We start from the raw sequence: 18,425 nt of genomic DNA on the forward strand, positions 1-18,425 counted from the left end.
TTTATAAGACTGGGGGGGAGGAGTTTAATATTATCATGGTTATTAAAACAACTTTATTAGATGGATGGAGTACATCTTTGTCAACCACACAAAAAAAACAAATACAACATTTTCAGAAGAGAAAATAAAGTGTACAAAAAATGACACGTCACATTTTTGTCTGATGCCACTTCACATTGGAAAAAGCAAAAATCCAGTGAATGTGCAGTACTTATTTCCATTATCACTGATCTGTTGGTTATCCCAAAGACGAACATTGACCTTGTCTCCAACTTGTAGCATTAAGACTGCACTGTTTGAGGCACTGATGGGATGAGCCTGACTGTGACCATACCATGATACAATCTGGTTTCCATTGTGGTACAGACTGCCACCACTGGTTCCAGTGGTTCTTGCCCACCGGAAAGAAGAAAAGGTGAAATAATAGACTCCTTGAACTGGTGCTGTAAAATACCCTGCATCGAAAAACAACCAGAAAGTAACAGCAATTAATCCAATAATGCTCCTGCTGAATAGAACAGACTGAACAGAAATACTTTTTAGAGATTATAAAATTCTCAGCAGCAGAACAGGGGGAAGGCACGTGCGTGCACACACACACACACACACACACACACACACACACACACACAGCCACACTGGTTTCTAACCTGTTACTGGACTGTAGTGTCCTCCGACGTTGTACAGAACATGTCTGTACACCAGAGGGTAAAGAAAATTTGCTGGCCCAATAGTGGCTTCTGTGGGTAAAGCAGCAGAAAATGCAACCTGACGTTGTCCTAAAAACACCAGAAAATATATTTTAGCTTGTTTCCTCCAAATGAATAAATAAATAAAAGTAACAATAACAAGAATAATCAGTTTTCAAATTATTTAATATTTTTATTATTATACTATAATGTTGCCACCATTCTTAAATGTTATAGAGCTAGAATTGTTTAAACACACAGTGACACCTTTTCATTTTGTTGTTAGTACAACAGCAGTGAAGCTCACAAGAACTGAAACTTTACTAGAAGTTATAAAGAAATTATAATAATAACATCTGTTTTTCACCAGATCTGGTTTGAGCCTTGGTTCGATTAATTCTGAGCTTTAGTATTTAGCCAGTATTTAATCAGCAGAAAACAGTCACCTTTCACCTCAACTAAGTATGAATTCAATAATATCAGAGAGAGATGAGACAAAAAGAGAAGAAAAAGTTTAATGCGTTAGGGCATATAAACATGTGGGGAATTAAACAAGGGGAGTGGAAAAGAATTGGAGATCCTCCAGCAGCCTGAGCACTAAGCTTTATAAAAAAGGAAAGTATTAAACCTAATCTAGAAGAGAGAAGTAGACAGTGTACTGTACCTGACACCTGAAACACAAATCAGAAGCTGGTTGAATAAGAGATAGGCCTGAGAGCTGAACGCGCTGCCTCCCATTCTACTCACAAACTCAGAACCAGAAGTTAGTCTGCAGCCTGAGACTAAGTACTCTGTTCGGACAATATTGTGCCGTGAGTTCCTTGTGAGAGAAGGATTTCAAATTTGATTCTGGGTTTTACAGACATCAAATGAAGAGAAGCTAAAATAGAAGAAATCTGTCTGTAGGCACCAAACATGTGAACCTCCCTAATGCTTAATTTTTCGCCTGCAATAAATTAAATTTAGTATTATAACTAAAATGCTTTTGTAACAACAATCATCAAAAATGAGTAATAAAAAACTATTTTGTAAAATAGACTTCATGAAAAGTTACATGGTACAATGACTGCAAAGTTCATTACTTTTATTCATTCATTCAGTTAATTTTTACCAAATATTACCTTCATACATTGTCCTGAGCTCAGTCAGTGTGCTGTTAAGTGCAGCCACCTTCTTCTCACTGGCTTCCAGCTTTCTGTTTGTTTCTTCAAGAGCCCTCACAGTGGCTTTCTGTCGTTCTTCTAGAGCCCCCAGTTCCTTCAGCACCATATGGATGTTGGGTTCACATAGATGGTCAGTTGTTTTGCTTACTGTCCGAGGGGCTGTTGTTTCAGACCCTGGGTCAGCTGACACGTCGTTATTGTTCTCGGCCTTAGTATCTTCATATGAGAGCTCAGTGATCAGGTTCTGATTGATTTCATTCTGATCACCCGTTTCCTCACATTCAGATAAACCAGCAAGTAAACAAATAAGAATAATTACTGTTAATCTCTCCATTTTCCAGGTTAGATGGTATTTCTCCGATTTGTGTGTTTCACTGATGACCACGGTGTAAAGAACCTATTTATAAAAGGGTCTGGGTTAATTATTAGAAATAAAGTGATGAAAAACATCATATAATCTTATGATGATGGAATAAACTTTAACCTTTTTCCTTATTGCCAGTTTGTTATTCAGGACTTTTATGAGTTAAATAAAGCATTGGAAATGGAATATACATTTATCACACTCACCAGATTACAAACAGAAAACGTGACTTTATCTTTGACCTGCTTTTTATCTGCACGTGGAATGGGAATAGGGTTGTAGGAGAAACAAGGGGTTGGGTAAAAGTAATTTAAGAGATATAGAAACTATGATAACAGCATGACCACGTTTTAGCTCCTCTTTGTTTTTGCTTATCCCCATGTAAAATATTAACTATTGAAATTTTTTTTTTCTTGTGTATGTGTTGTTTGATACTGCAAATCAATTTCCCATTGGGGACAATAAAGTTACTATTGATTATTAACCACTGATATTGGTGTGTCTTAGATATAAAAACGATGTACCGCATAGATTGGTGACATTTGTTCATGAAAGTACATTTAGTTTTCAGCCATAGACTGGTTGGATGTTTATACCACTTGGTCTGTCCAGGGTTAAGATTAGAGTTGAGTTTTGTTTTGTACAATCATCACAGCCCAAAGCTTACACCCAAAGCCTAACTCTAACTCTAGATATGGCACTTCTTTTATATAATTCTTTATGATACCTTTTTGCAAGGGTATTTATTTATTTAATATAGGAGTGGTAACCATCAACCAACCTTAAAACCACCAGATTCACATTGTATCTATTTTAATGTTTTGAATTACAAAACATTGCAAATTTAAGCAGTTTTACCTAAGACTCAAAATTTTAATACATAGCATTTAGAGAATTATGCTGCACCAGCAATGCTGTGGAAATCTAAGACTAGTATCTCTTACTACTGTCTACTAAAGAGATTATGATAACAAATCGAATAAGTCAATAGTGCGCATCTGTTTTAATGTTACTTATTATTAGTACTCTATGCATCCCCCTGTCAATTACGTGATGTTAATTCAGGTCTGTGCAGTATTGTACAATTTTCCCACTGCACTTAGATCTCTCAGAGATTATGCCATCAAATCCTTCCTCCTCATTGTGTATCAATCCCTATTTCTAAGAAAAAAAGTTCCATTACTGCAAGTAACTGGAGAACTGTAAAATATTTTCTCTTTAATAATCACTAATAGAACCTAACTATATTTAAGGCCAATTGCTGTCATTCAGTTTAATACCTGTTTAATGTGAAATGTTTGTAGCAGAAAAAAACTCTATTCTCCTTATTCTGAATCAGTACAAACCATGTGAAGCCTCACTTGAAATTAAACCTATGTGACCCAGTAGCTATAAATAGCTGCTTGTTTATGCAGAAAGTGAACTTGAGACCAAGACAGAGAACGACAGGGGGGATTTAAATAGGAAGTAGCAAAAATCATTAGAACAGTATTTATTTATTTTTTTTGCTGGATGGCATAAGTAACTGAAAAGACAAAAGTAGCTATTGCTCAAAAAGAAAATAACCAATGACATGGAGTTTACAAGGCGTTACTTGCCAATGGAGTGGGAAGAACGGTGGAGGAGAGAGAAGGAGAGAAGGAAAAGAGTTGTTGAAGAAGGTGGTGAAGGTATAGAACAGGACAACCGGGAGCTACGAAGAATTGTTGCTTACAATGATTCGAGAATGGGCTTGACAAGTAGGAGTGACAAAAAAGAGACTCGAGATGGAATGAACGTTACTAGTCAGGAGGGAATTGCGGAGCACATAAGCGCTGAAAGCTTGGGAGCTGAAGAGAATAAAGTCCAGGCATGCCACAACAAAACCTACCCTAAAGAGGTGTTTGTAGCTCTGAAAGAATTCTTGGATTCATCTCTTCTTACAGACCTGACATTGACAACTGAAAATCAGAAAAGCTTCCAAGTGCACTCCCTTATCTTGGCTGCTGTCAGTGGCTTCTTTCTGGAAAGACTACAGGATAAAAGTGAGGAGAAATCTGACAATAGTGAGGACAAAGATGGAGTCCAGAGGTGGTCAATGCAATTGAGTTCAGAGGTTGACCATATTGGGCTTCAGGCTGTTGTTGAGTTTGCCTACACTGGGCTTGTGTCATCTTTGAACAATGATAATATGGCCCGGATCAAAGCTGCAGCTCAAGTTCTTGCAATTCCAAGACTTGTGGACATCTGCAAAAACAAGGAAAGAAAGGAGAACAGTGAATGTTTCAAGAAAGAAGCACAAACCATCTCTGCTCTAGAACAAATAAAAACTACTCTTCGGTCCATTGAACAGTTGCGGGCAGATAGAGTGGGGTGTGATGTCATTTTGGACGTGGATGGAACTTTTTTCCATGGTTAGTACAACTGCTTTTGATATCCTAATGAATGCATCATAGTGGTCAAAGTTTAAGCTTTTCTTTTGTCTCTCTTCAGTCCACAGAATTGTTTTGGCAGTAAGCAGTGATTACTTCCGTGGCATGTTCACAAGTGGAATGAGGGAATCCCATCAGAGTTGCGTTGCCCTTCCTTTCCTGTCTACATCTGAATTAGAGGCTCTTATTGGCTACTCATACAGTGGGATCCTTTTACTTAGCTGGGACTCTGTTTTTGAGATTACCTGCATGGCGCTTCAGCTTCAATTCCAATCTGCTCTATCAATTTGCCTCAACTTTATGAAAAAAGAGATCCAGGCAAGCTCCTGCCTGGATGTGGCATCTTTTGCTGAAGCATATGAAATATCAGACCTTCTTGAGGAGGCCAATGACTTTGTGTTGAGGAACTTTATGGAAGTATCAGGCACAACAAAGTTTCAGGACCTACAAGCAGAAAAGCTTTTAAGCTTCCTTCGCTGCGATGGCCTTTGTGTACCTTCAGAGTTGGCTGTATTTCGAGCCGTAATCTCATGGATTGAGGCTGATCCCGAAGAAAGATTGGCCCATGCAGGCTTACTCATGACTGGAGTTCGCTTCCCCCTCATGACCTTTCGAGAGTTCAGAGAGGTTAGAGCCATTAATCTACGCATGGAGTGCTTTGGCAACAAAGAGGTGGAACTTTATGGTTCAGCACTTAAAGAATTTGGTTTCAGCCTTCCAAAGTCCCAGGATCACTGGCGGATCAGGCGACCAAAAGATACTCTAGTTCTGGTTGGAGGAGACCAACTGAATCCAGATGTTGGTCAGCGCATACCGAGCAGGGAAGTGTGGTTTGCAAACTCCCTACGCAGTGGCACAGGGTTGGTGAAGGACGTTGAGTGGAGGAGATTAACTGAGATTCCAGATAAACCAAAGTTTAGGCATGGAGTTGCCGTAATGGATGGGAAGCTGTATGTGATTGGAGGGTGCTTCTTTTATGCAAAGGATGACATTATGAAAACTGCCTACAGGTAAATAAAAACTGTTAGTCAGTGAATATACATCTTCTTACATTCACAAAAACAGATTGTTACATATATCACTTTTTTTTTTTTTTTATCGCACTCATGCTAGTTATGACCCAGTGAATGATTGCTGGAAGAGGCTGGCAGACATGCAGGAGTTCAGAAGTAACCTCTCAGTCGTGGTACGTGAATCACATCTTTATGCCATTGGTGGAGATAAAGACATCAACACCAACGTAGACAGTGTTGAGATGTACAACCCAGACACTGACTCCTGGAGGTAAAATTAGTTATTTAAAATGAAACAGAATCTTGAATAATGGATGATGGATATTTTAGCTGGGCTTGAATAATATATCTGTTTTTGAATTGTGGACATACCAATCAGCCAACAAAGTTAAAAGACTGAGGCAATATGAAAAGAGTCAAGTTTTATAATAGTTATAATGGATAGAAGTTTTTCATGCTTTACCCTTAAATTCAAATGCAGTACCATGGTTTCCACAGCAGATGTCAGTCTTGCCCTTGAATTATAGTATGCACCAAAAAATGGGTTTTTCACACTACTGTAATCCCAGAAATGTCTCATGTTTTAAAGAAATTCGTATTTTGCTGTTCTGGTTTCACCAGGTGGAAAGTTACACAGGTATGGTGGTGCATCTTAAACAGAAATGCAAGTTAAAGAAAGCAAAACAACATAAATATTGTCTATTACATCATTACAGCATTCAGTTATAGCATTTGTGAGTTAAAGAATGAAATCTAAACATTCAGACTTTAATGAGGATTCATCCAAGTTGCTGCCTTCACCTCGTCCAAAGTCATGCTGTCATCACAGAAATGTAAACTGGAAGGTTCATGTGTTTATATTTCACATGATTTCTGATAAAATTGTTTTGTTAAAGTTACATATATGTCAAGTAATGCCATTTTGTGGTATATTGGATTCAAGGCAGATAAAAAAAAAAAAAAATTTTCCTTACAACTGTCCATCTGGACATGACTGCCTGGCTTCTCTTGTTTCACAGCTTTGTCCAACCGCTGGACCTGGCTCTGAGTGGGCATGCTGCTGCTATCATTAATGGAGAGATTTTCATATCTGGAGGTTTCAACTGCAAATATGAGTGCCTTGTTTCCACATGTCTGTACCACCCAGAGAGGGGAACCATCTACCTGGCAGACATGACCTATGATAGAGCCCAGCATTGCATGGAAGTCCTACAGAGTCATCTATATGTTGCCGGTGGAGTCTGTAACCTAAGGAAGTTTTACACTGATCAACTAGTTTGTGAGGTATATGATACTGTGGCTGATTGCTGGACTACTTTTGCGTCACTGCCCATGCCCCATGTTGGTGCAGCCTCCATTGTTATGGAGGAGAAGATCTATGTACTGGGAGGGTATTGCCAAGATGACTACAGTGAGTCTGCACTGGTCCACCGCTTTGATCCCATCATGCAGAGATGGGAGACCATGGGCAAACTGCCTGGAGCTGTTACAGACATCCGAGCTTGTCTGATGCACCTGCCCCAGCACCTCAGACAGTAACTGTTTTATTGAAATGATACACTCCTCAACTAGGCAGTCTGTTTAAACACTGAAATTACTGCAATAATAGAAGTAAAATATTCAAATGTGGATATCTAAGGCCTCAGTCACTCAGGCCTACAGACCAGTCAGCAAACCTTTTGATAACCATAAGTTGCTTGGAAAAAATATGTATTCTCCAACCAGTTGGTGAGTGGTTGCTGGAGGTTGCTGACAGTTGCAAAGAGGATGCTGCACTAAGGCTGTTCCTTATGACTATTTTGGTTAAAACCAGTTTATCCCAGTCAACCATGGTTTGGATGGAAGATGTTGAGTTGTTTGCATGTATTGTTTAGTTTGCAGAGCAGTAGTAAGACTTGAAGTGCAATGAAAACCAGAAGCAGTGACCATTTGTTTAAGTGAAAAATACACCTTATTGGTTAAACCAACACATTTCAAAAGGCACAAATTTTACTTTGAAGGCAAGTGTTCCCTAATTGAGGTATGTGTTGGAGCTTTCATGGTTTCACTATCATACAAAGAGCAGTTGGAGAGTGTTTGCAGATAAGTCAGCATCTTTGATATAAAACTATAAGAAATACAGATAATCTGCTACTGATCAAAGTAATTGCAAGAAAGTTTTTAGTACAGCACCTCATATCTCTTTGTGACCAAATTTCCCTTGCAGCTGCCAGTAGCCTCAAGCAACAATTTCAACAGGCAGTCTTTTTCCCTAGCAGCTTGCAATTATTAGGGGTTCACTGACTGGTGTTTTTCAATCAGTTTTAAAGTGACTGCCATCAACCTTCATGAACAACTTACGAGTCATAATTGCAACCAGTGGTACCAGAAGGTTGCCAGTATCTAGTATCAGCATCTAGGCCTGTGTGTGTGAATAAGAATAATATATATGTAAGTGGTAAGAAAATAGATGGAGTTTATCATTTTGAAATGAATGACTACTTTGACCACAGGCTAATCGTAATAGCTAATTCTTAATAACTGTTAACTCTCACTTGGTGCAGTATTCGTGTTTCAGGTTTTCCACATCAGGTTGTCATGTTCTAGGTTCTTTATGTTTAGCTCACCTAGTTTAGGTTATAGCTTAGTTGTGCCTTTGCCTTTTGTTTTTGTACTGTTTTACCAGCCTTCAATAAACAGCTCGCCCTTTGTTAAAATCAAGTTTAATTTTCACGTGTCCTCACTTTGGTCCACCTCCTCACTCCACACAGTCTGCTTCTGCAGATAGTGACAGTGCCCAAACTTGACTGGTAGTGTAAATATGATAGTTTATCTCTCTCTCTGATGGGGGGCTGTCAAGTTAGAATAAGCAAAAATTAAGTGATACAGAGTTGATGAAAGCATTACAACCTAAACTTTTAGATCTGAAGAATTTTCATTGGCACCACATGACAGTGACATTTTGAATGATAAATGATCTGGTTTCATATTCTTACAGGCTTAGCTATTCAAATCTTTCCAGGAAATGACCATGTGCTTTCCAAACCATCCCTATCTGAGTCCAAACAGATCAAACTATCTGAGAGTCTAAGATCATTCCTTCTGAGAGATTCTAAACGTTTATGTAACAGCTGAATGCAAGACAGTGAATTATATTTTTGTTTGGTATAAACTTCCACTACTAGGGAAAGATATAATGCTTAGTTGCCTTAAGGTTAATGCTGTTGTGATTTGAAGTTATATAGTACAAATAAAATTGAATTGCTGCTGCCTATAGTGCTGTGTTATTGCCTGGGCTTGGGCTTTGACTCAGCTTGAAAGCTTTGGTTTTTCCATTTGTGTTTCAACTTACTATATGATTACTATTAAAAAGTTTTGACTCCAATATGTGATGATTCCTAATGTTTTTATAAAAAAAACAATTAAACCTCCTGTACTCACAATGAATCCATGAATGTAAAATGTTGCTAAAATGTAAAATGCTGAAACCTTTTGGTTATCCTTTCATGCCAACCTGCGATATGGGAAGAAACAGTAGGACGATCTAAGTTAAATACACAAAAAATGTTCAAAATTGCTTTAAAAAAGAGAGTTGAACCTGGCCCTTTTAGATTTAAATTTGACCAAAGTTAACCAAATTCGACCTGTACAACCAAACAGATTTCTCATCGAAAGCAGATGCCGATTTAGTATCGTACAAAATAATAATAGTTGATAAGAAGAAAGAAGAGGGGCAAATCCATGACAAAAAGGAAACACTGAAACATTTTTCACATGGCTAAACCAGAAAAACCAGCTCTCCACAGGATGATGTTGAACCAATAGATTTGCCGGTGATATCCAGTCCTCCAAATTCCCAGGCGCTCATCTGGAAATGCCGATTCTTCAGCAAGATGGCCCCTGAAGTGTAGCTGTGATAGTCAGTGTCATGAAGGTGAACTGGTGAACTATAAAGGACTGCTTGTGGTAAACAGAATTTCTTTTTTTCTCTAAATCATTTATGGAGAAAAAAAAAAACCACTAGTAAAAGGCATAATATATTAATCAAACTGGTCCAAAGTCCTTAAAAAGTTTATTGTAGAAAATGTTGCTTCCAACATTGCTGTAGTTCTTTGATATTTCTTTTATGAACTTGTCAAGCAATGAAAATGTCAAGCAACACAAAGCAGATCATTTTATATTTAATCAGACAACGTTTTCATGACAACAAGCACAGCATACACATTAGTGTAAGTGTTACTAACGTATTATAATTAATTAGTAAATATGAATATTAGTTTAGAAGAATTGATTTTTGTGGGAGATGTGTGGAAGTTTGCTTCTGTGCAAAGCAAGCAGAGGTAAGTGTAATTTTGAGTTATGATTTCAAAAGTTTTGGTTATCATCTTAAAATTTTGAGTTCTCTAGCATATCGAGACACTGTGTGGAGAGATAGTCTCGATATGCTAGAGAACCCAGGTTACACCATAACTGTACGTTACTAATTTAGTGCCATGAAATTCTAGGGTTTCAGCTTTATCTATTTTAAGTAATAAGAAACAAACTAAGACGGGACTAAAAAAAAAACCTCGTAGTTCTTCAGGTGATTGTTGTTGTGATTCTTGTTTGTTGAGCCAGGATGTGGACAGAAAGGCGACACGGACATCAGTGAGTGGATGAAGGCAAAAGAGTATTTGTATTTGAATCACAGTCTGGGGTTTGAAATCCACAACTCAGCTGCTTCACAACATGAATGTGGCGACCAATTGAACAGATTTTTTCATTGGATAAACACATTCAATGCTGGACCCATTTATCGCTTTCCGAATGCTATATTTTGCATAATACAGTACTTTTCTTTTCTACTCCCCTGGAGCATTTAAAGCGCTTTATGCAACATGCCACATTCACCCAACCACTGCTTTTTATATTTGGCATGATCAAACCACCAACCCTCCAATTAGCAGATGACCCTGCATGATGCTCTACAGTCTGAGCTACAGCCAGGCTGGCTGGACAGAAAGAAAACAATACATTTCCTTTATTCTGTTGCAGGAATCTTCACAGCACCAGTGAATGGTCTCTGCTCAGTTGCAGTAGTTCCAACTACTCTACTACTCTCACACTCACACAGCAGGTGCTATTCTTGTGAAGAATAATGTCAGTCAAATTTCAACATATGACAGCCCTTCAGCAGACGGCACTGGCAGCAGCAGCAATGCAGTAGCAGCAATGCAGTAGCTCTGCTGGTTGCTGTTGATTGGGTGCATGTAGAATTGTGGGGTCAATACAGCGGTGTATAATAACCTAAACAGCCACAAAACCTGTTTTTTGTTTGTTTGTTTTACTCTTTCATGGTTTATGCATTGTCTTAAAATGTTAAAGCAGCATTAGTCATCAAATCTCTTTATCTCTGTGTAAACTTCTAATGATCTAACCTAATATTACCTCAGCACTTACCTGAATATGTGTCAAGGTCTGCGGAGGCAGACCGTGCGGAACGGTGTGTGGTGGACCCAGGTGCGAACACAAACGAGGATGCAGGAGTGGATTCCAACAAAAACGAGCCTTTTATTATGGCTGAAAAACTCATAGAAAAGAACAACAAAGTAACTGAGGGAAAACCTGAACATAGACTGGGAAACTATGACTCTAATGAGATTTAGACAGCAAAATGCAAACTATGGCTGGGATACTACGACAAGGGGTAGGGGAGATAACACAGACGACGCGACACAGGCTACATGAAACACAGAGACTAAATACACATGAGGGATGATCAGGGGAAGTGGATGCACACGGGGAACACAGGTGACACTGATAATCATAACAAGACACGGCAGGAGTGAACGTAACACTGATGGGAGATGGGCAAAGTAAAGCAGGACGTACACAGAGGTTCAAACAGGAGGAGAGAGAGCACGGGGAGAACGCAGACATAACGGGCTGGGGAAAACATAGAATAAAGCACAAAGGGAGACGAGGGCTCATAAATACATAGAGGGCACACAGGGGGGAAGAGCCATGAAGGGAAAACACTTAGGGAACAACACAACAGGGCAACTCAGAAAACATGGCCTAAATAAGGAACAAAATACAAAAATACATGAAAACTAAGAATACTGGGCCCACATGGCCCAGGACCATGACAATATGTGCACTTATATTATTAAAGGACTCAGTTCATTGTTGTTTATTTTCAAGTAGAATTTAATGCAAATATAAATTGAGAAACTTCTTCAGAATAATAAATGCAAAACAACCTTTTTGTGTACAGTTTTTACAGTGACAGCTGTTTTCACCAGCATCCCACCACAAAGTTTGGTAAAGACAAGAGGGGAGGCAGAGAGCTCCCTCATGTGATCGTACCTTGCTATTGCATTCTGCTGTGGAAAATTTAAACCTTGTGTTGTATAACCAAAGAAAATCGGATGCCAAAGTGAACACTAAATATCTGACACACACACACACACACACACACACACACACACACACACACTATATGAAAATAAAAAAAAATTCAGATAGATATTTTGACAAAAACTTTCAGAAAACTGAAAAACATATTGTTTAATTTAAATTATTAACAGTTCCAGTTCATTTCCTTTACGCTGTTCAGCTCAAAGTATCTCTCCTTAATTCATATACTTTATAATGAGATATTCTCCTCTTGTGATTATAAATAATAATGAGATTTATTACCATGTCTTATAGTCGCAAATGCATTGGCAAACACAGCAGACATGCACGGATATCATTGTTTGGCCCGGGCATCTTTCCCATGTTCTCCCATTTCTGTCTGGCAGGATCATAGCGGTGCACCACCTTATTGTCGGTGTAGTCCTCCTGACTGTATCCACCCAGCACATAAAACCTTCCCTCCAAAACAGCACTTCCTGCTCCAACATGCGGCACTGGCAGAGATGCAAAGGCAGTCCAGCAGTTAGCCACTGGACTGTACACTTCACAAGATAGCTGATCAACAATAGTCATGGTATCATCAGTGGTTACTCCACCTGCCACGTAAAGATATTCACCCAAGAACTCCATACAGTGATGAGCTCGAGGTGAAGCCATGTTTGCCAGGTAGGTGCTTCCTGTTTCTGGATGGTACAGAAAGAGGGATGCAACACAGAGGTAATCATTATTTTCCCCTCCTGTTATGAAGATCTGTCCTTGGGTAACTTTTGCTACATGCCCGCTCAGAGGCAGATCCAAGGGTGAGGTGAAACTGAAAAAGAAAAGATGAGTGATTTGTGACAGCAAACTACAATATTTTGAAAAGTTTTGAATAATTTTAAACAGCTTATTTAGGAGAAATGTAATGACATGGTAATGAACAATGAATGCTCTCCCCAACCTACCTCCAAGAATTTGTAGATGGGCAGTATCTTTCAACACTATCTATAGGATCGGTCTCACTGTGTCCGCCGATGGCATATATCTTTTCATTAAGTACAACCACTGAAAATGAGCATCTTTTTTCTTGCATTTCAGCCAGAAACTCCCAGCTGTTTTCACAAGGGTCATACCTACAGGTGGTGAAATTATGCACATATAAGAAACAGTTAAGTATATGTTATTATTGCTTTTGGAGGGTTGACAATGAACCGCTCTTACCTGTAAACATTATTAAGGGTGTCACCAATGCCATAATACTTCTTGCCTCCCAACACATACAATCGTCCTTTTAGGACAGCCACCTCATGCCCGAATCTTGCTGGCTCAGGCATCTCTCCCAGCTTTCTCCACTCCAATGCCTTTTTTACCCCTATGTGATTCCTGAGGGAATTCCCAAACCAAAGTTCTCTGCTGATGCTGCGGCTGCTCAGGTCTTCCGAAATCTGGTCACCTCCAATCAGAACGAGACTCTCTTTTGGCATATAGATGCGGAACTGATGCTGTGCACTCTCACTGGAGCAGAAATCTTCAAAGATTTCCTTATACAGCTCTGCCATGTTGGGATTACACCACATGGTCTGAGATCGCACTTCCTTGAATTCCTTGAATGTCATCAAGGGAAACTGGACAGTTTTCATAAGTTCATGAGCTAGTCTGAGCCTTATCCTGGGCTTTGCTTGGATCCAAGCTGCCACTGCTTTGAATATAACAAGTTCAGATGGAACATAAAGTGAGTTACTGTTTAGGTACATCAAGAGCTTTTTAGCTGACAGGTCCGTAAACTTTGAGGTGCATGCCACCATCTGGAAATGCCGGAGGACAAAATCATCAGCAAATTCAAGAAGCTGTGGTATTTCATAGGCCTCAGCAAAAGATACCACATCCAGACAAGTTTGAGGATTAATTTCTTGACACAGGAAATTGTAGCACAAGGAAAGTGCAGGTTGGTACTGAAGCTGGAGAGCAGTGCTGGTGATCTCAAAGATGCACTGCCAGCTCATAGGTAGAGCGCCACTGTAAGAGCAGCCAATTAGAACTTCTAATTCTGATGCCAAAAGGAAGGGAAGGGTCACAAAAGGCTGATGGGACTCCTTCATCCCTGAGGTGAACATGCCACGGAAGTAATCACTGCTTACAGCCAAGATAACTCTGTGGACTAGACGAAAGACATCAATGAGTAAATATCTCTAACATATCCAGGTCACATGCTTGTTTTATAATGTACTTCATTAAAGATGAAGCCTATAAAGGCCCAACGTATGTTTACTACACACTTTGTGCAGAATGTAAATCCAGATTTATTTGATGGTCAAATGTTCCACAATATGGAAATCTGGACCACCCAGTAGTCGCCTTGCAAAAAAACAGAAATATGAACAACCTGAAAACTTATTTGGCAGAACTACAGATGCATCTTAAGAAAATGTATATTTGATGGTAAAATTCTCAATACACATTTATCTAATATTGAATATAGTCACTTTTGCAATGAATGAAGTGATGTTAAATTTGATTGAGGACCTACTTGTGGATGAAAGAAAATGTATCACAACACAGAAATTTACTTAAGCAAATAGGTAAAAGTTAAAGTGGGCATCCAGACAGCATTAAATGGTCTACTCACCATGAAGCAATCCACCACAAGCTTCCAGAGTCACATCACATCCCACTCTGTCCATCCACAGCTGTTGGATGGACTGAAGGCTGATCGTCATTTGTTGTGCAGTACAAATACTTTCCCTTTTCTTATCCCCTCCAGTTTTTGTGGACTTCTCTTCTTCCTCAGTGCAGAGATCGAGAACCCTTGGTGCACCCAGTGTTTGAGCAGCAGCCTTTATCTTGTCCAGATTATCCTTGTTTAAGAATGGTATTTGTCCAGTGTAGGCAAACTCCACAATCGCCTCTAACCCAACATGCTCTACCTCAGGACCAAGAGAGATTGACCACGGGTGAACTCTAACACATGTGTCATCGTCTTTTCTTTCATCAGCTCTTTTGTTTCCTGCTTTGCTTCTTTTTAGATTATCACAGGTAAGTGAACTGACAGCAGCCAGCACTGGGGAGTGCACACAGAAACGCATCCCATCCTCTGTCCTCAAAGTAAGGTCGGTGAGAACGGATGAACTCCTGAATTCATTCAAGGTGAGAAAAACATGTATGGGGTAATCATCTTTGAAATATGTCTTTATGTCATCTTCATCACTAAAATCCCCATCTTCATCCACTGAAGGTTCGGTTTCCTTATCATCTGTAGAAGCTTCCTCTTCTTCTTCACGATCTTCTTTAGTGACCCAAGATTCTGTGACAGTTTCTTCTTCATCTGTCAATATTTCACCGTTGAATTCTCCATTCCACTCCAGAGTAGTCTGAGTTTCAGAGATATCTTCATTTCTGTGTTTGTTAAAATATTTATCCTCAGAAACTGTGAAATCAGAACCTTCTGTTTCTGAACCACTTTCTCCTTTGTCATCTTCAGTTTCCTCTGCATCCCTCACCTCCGGTTTTGCCTGCACTTCTTCTTCATCTTGATTTCCTCCTGCTTCATTTTCTTCCTCATTCACATCTTCTTCCTCGCTGTCAGCGTCCTCACCATTCTCTTCCACCCCTTCTTCTTCTTCTTCTTTATTACACACCTCTGCTTTAATCCAGCATCTTATCCTGTCCCACAATCGTCTCCTTCTCTTCTCCATCACTCTCTTCCATACATCCTACTGCTTCTCAAGGCAGGAATTAGCAACTGCCAGAGTGTCCAGTAGACCTATAATCTTCACAGCTACTTTAATCTTTCAGATTTGCACCTCAGGAATCAAAGAGACTGCAGATCACTTACTTCTTGAGCTGGACTTCGCACTGTGAAACAGCTCAGACCTTACCTCATCTGCAGACAAGAGCTGTGTTGTCTATTTGTTCGTCTCCTGCCTCTCTCTCCCCTCTTGCATGTGGCGTTGAGTGGCGTGAGAGTGCATGATTCCTCATATAACCAAATAAGCTGCTGTATACAGTGTAATATATCACTAGGTAGTGGAAATTCTAGACATCATGAGGCTTCAGGCAGACACCCAACAAAAGTCTGAAAATGGCACGGTTATGTTTTATTTACCATATTGTCAAATATTGTCACATTTTTTTCCAATTTTGTCCTCATTTTATTACTTTATATCTGATATATCTCCAAAGGATGTGCAGTTTATTGTTGTGGTCTTAAATGAAGGACTTTGCAGTCTATTAGTGTAGGGATTGTGTTCAACAGTTCTAAAAGGCAAACTGGAAGAAGCAAAAGCAAGTAATAAACAAGGCAATGACTTGGAGGCAGCTGAATCTCTGCCCATCTGAGTCTATCAACCTCGACATCTCGGGAAGCCTTGGCAGGCTTATTCATTCTGAGGCATATGACTTGGGGATAAATTTTAAATGCCTAGAGGGTCATCAGTGAGATCACATTGCTCCTCCACATCCAAGTACAGAGGAATGTGGGTCAAGGCGCAAGAGGGAGGAGGAGGCCAAGAGGGCATAAAAACAAACAACACCTGTTGACTTGAAGGCTTTTGTGCTAACAGAGAAAGCAAACAGCTGGGTCACACTGTGTAACCTTGACTTTGAAAATAGCATTCACACATATGCTCTCTCCTTGCATTACCACATTTTTAGAAATGTAACTGGATTGGCCTGCGCCAGCTATTTGTGAATTTGTCCCGTCACAGTGCTAGGTAGTGTTTAGTTTTGACTAACCAATGAAATCCAAGAAATCTCTAAGCTGGAAACAAGTTTCTTCAAGTCAGTTGAAAACATTTGTCAAATCAGAGGCAATTAGACAGGAAGTCCCAGTTTTAGAAGATCTGTCAATATATTAGCTGCTAGAATTTTATAAAGATATTTTAAAATCTTCTTTGCCTTATTACTAAATGGTCTTCAGACTTAAGCAGGTTCTAAACGTCTAGTTATAATTTAGTGGAGCATAAATCTCAGAAGGTAAGCAAACCTAATCACAAGTACCTTTTTATTTCCTTTTTTTAATCAGGTTGACACTGAAGAAAATACGGTGTCAAGGTTTGGGATGTAGTGGGGTATATTTTGTTTTAGGACTAATTGTATTCATGCCATTCATACAAAAGTTTAGAACCACACCTCTTTGTCTTTCATTTCAGATATTTTCAGTCCCATTGCCAAAGGTGTGCAAAATCAGGCCTCCAGTCTGTCTCTACTGCCTTTATTTATTTGTGAAAGAATGGGGCATTCTAAAGAGCCCCTTGAACTCCAATATGATACTGTGATAGGATGCTGCTGATGCAGGAAGACAGTTTATGAAATTTCTGTCCTACTACACTCAACAAAAATATAAACGCAACACCTTTGTTACTGCTCCCATTCCCCATGGGATGGACGTAGAGACCTAAAATTCATTCCAGATACACAATATAACCATCCCTCCCAAACAGTGGTCACAAATCAGTCCAAATGTGTGGTAGTGGGCACATCTGCCATATTGAGATAATCCATCCCACCTCACAGGTGTGCCACATCAGGATGCTGATCTGACATCATGAGTAGTGCACAGGTGTACCTCAGACTGCCCACAACAAAAGGCCACCCTGGAATGTGCAGTTTTGTCTCACAGCAAAATGCCACAGATGCCACAAGCAATGAGGGAGTGTGCAATTGGCATGCTGACAGCAGGAATGTCAACCAGATCTGTCGCCCGTGCATTGAATGTTCATTTCTCAACCACAAGCCGTCTCCACAGGCGTTTCAGAGAATATGGCAGCACATCCAACCGGCCTCACAACCGCAGACCTCGTGTAACCACACCAGCCCAGGACCTCCACATCCAGCAGGTTCACCTCCAAGATCGTCTGAGACCAGCCACCCAGACAGCTGCTGGAACAATTGGTTTGCACAACCAAACAATTTCTGCACAAACTGTCAGAAACCGTCTCAGGGACGCTCAACTGCATGCCCGTCGTCCTCATCGGGGTCTTGACCTGACTCCAGCTCGTCGCCGTAACAGACTTGTGTGGGCAAATGCTCACATTCGATGGCGTCTGGCACGTTGGAGAGGTGTGCGCTTCACGGATGAATCATGGTTCACATTGTTCAGGGCAGATGGCAGCTGAGTCCCAGTTCTTGCATGGCCAGCATACTCACCGGACATGTCACCCATTGAGCATGTTCGGGATGTGCTTGACCGGCGTATACGACAGCGTGTACCAGTTCCCACGAATATCCAACAACCTCGCACAGCCATTGAAGTGGAGTGGACCAACATTCCACAGGCCACAATTGACAATCTGATAGACTCCATGCGACGATGTGTTGCACTGCATGAGGCAAATGGTGGTCACACCAGATACTGACCGGTTCTGGGTCCCCAGACCCCCAATAGCGCAAAAAACTGCACATTCCAGGGTGGCCTTTTGTTGTGGGCAGTC

General features: G+C 40.1%; 2 protein-coding genes across 2 annotated transcripts; one reads left to right on the forward strand and one right to left on the reverse strand.

Moving 5' to 3' along the window:
* Positions 1–3,639: 3,639 nt before the first annotated feature.
* LOC113018264 (kelch-like protein 33) lies at positions 3,640–8,993 on the forward strand. The gene is made up of 4 exons (XM_026161324.1): positions 3,640–4,609; positions 4,689–5,637; positions 5,741–5,911; positions 6,660–8,993. The coding sequence occupies exons 1-4, from the start codon at positions 3,790–3,792 to the stop codon at positions 7,177–7,179; spliced, it is 2,460 nt and encodes an 819-aa protein (XP_026017109.1). The 5' UTR covers positions 3,640–3,789; the 3' UTR covers positions 7,180–8,993.
* Positions 8,994–11,757: 2,764 nt separating this feature from the next.
* On the reverse strand, positions 11,758–16,050 carry LOC113018258 (kelch-like protein 33). Its single transcript, XM_026161319.1, has 4 exons — positions 14,624–16,050; positions 13,219–14,155; positions 12,963–13,130; positions 11,758–12,829 (listed from the first exon to the last, which is right to left on the reverse strand). Exons 1-4 carry the CDS (start codon positions 15,687–15,689, stop codon positions 12,307–12,309), a joined length of 2,694 nt encoding a protein of 897 aa, XP_026017104.1. The 5' UTR covers positions 15,690–16,050; the 3' UTR covers positions 11,758–12,306.
* Between the last annotated feature and the right edge of the window lie 2,375 nt (positions 16,051–18,425).

Source organism: Astatotilapia calliptera, unplaced genomic scaffold (genome assembly GCF_900246225.1).
Source record: "Astatotilapia calliptera unplaced genomic scaffold, fAstCal1.2 U_scaffold_50, whole genome shotgun sequence".
Lineage (NCBI taxonomy): Eukaryota > Metazoa > Chordata > Actinopteri > Cichliformes > Cichlidae > Astatotilapia > Astatotilapia calliptera.

Coding starts and splice junctions, on each gene's coding strand:
- LOC113018264 (XM_026161324.1), top strand. CDS start 3,790: ATGGAGTTTACAAGGCGTTACTTGCCAATGGAGTGGGAAGAACGGTGG. Junction 4,610..4,688: donor GGATGGAACTTTTTTCCATG/GTTAGTACAACT, acceptor GTCTCTCTTCAG/TCCACAGAATTGTTTTGGCA. Junction 5,638..5,740: donor ATTATGAAAACTGCCTACAG/GTAAATAAAAAC, acceptor CACTCATGCTAG/TTATGACCCAGTGAATGATT.
- LOC113018258 (XM_026161319.1), bottom strand. CDS start 15,689: ATGGAGAAGAGAAGGAGACGATTGTGGGACAGGATAAGATGCTGGATT. Junction 14,156..14,623: donor TTGTGGTGGATTGCTTCATG/GTGAGTAGACCA, acceptor TCTTTCGTCTAG/TCCACAGAGTTATCTTGGCT. Junction 13,131..13,218: donor ACCCTTAATAATGTTTACAG/GTAAGAGCGGTT, acceptor CACCACCTGTAG/GTATGACCCTTGTGAAAACA.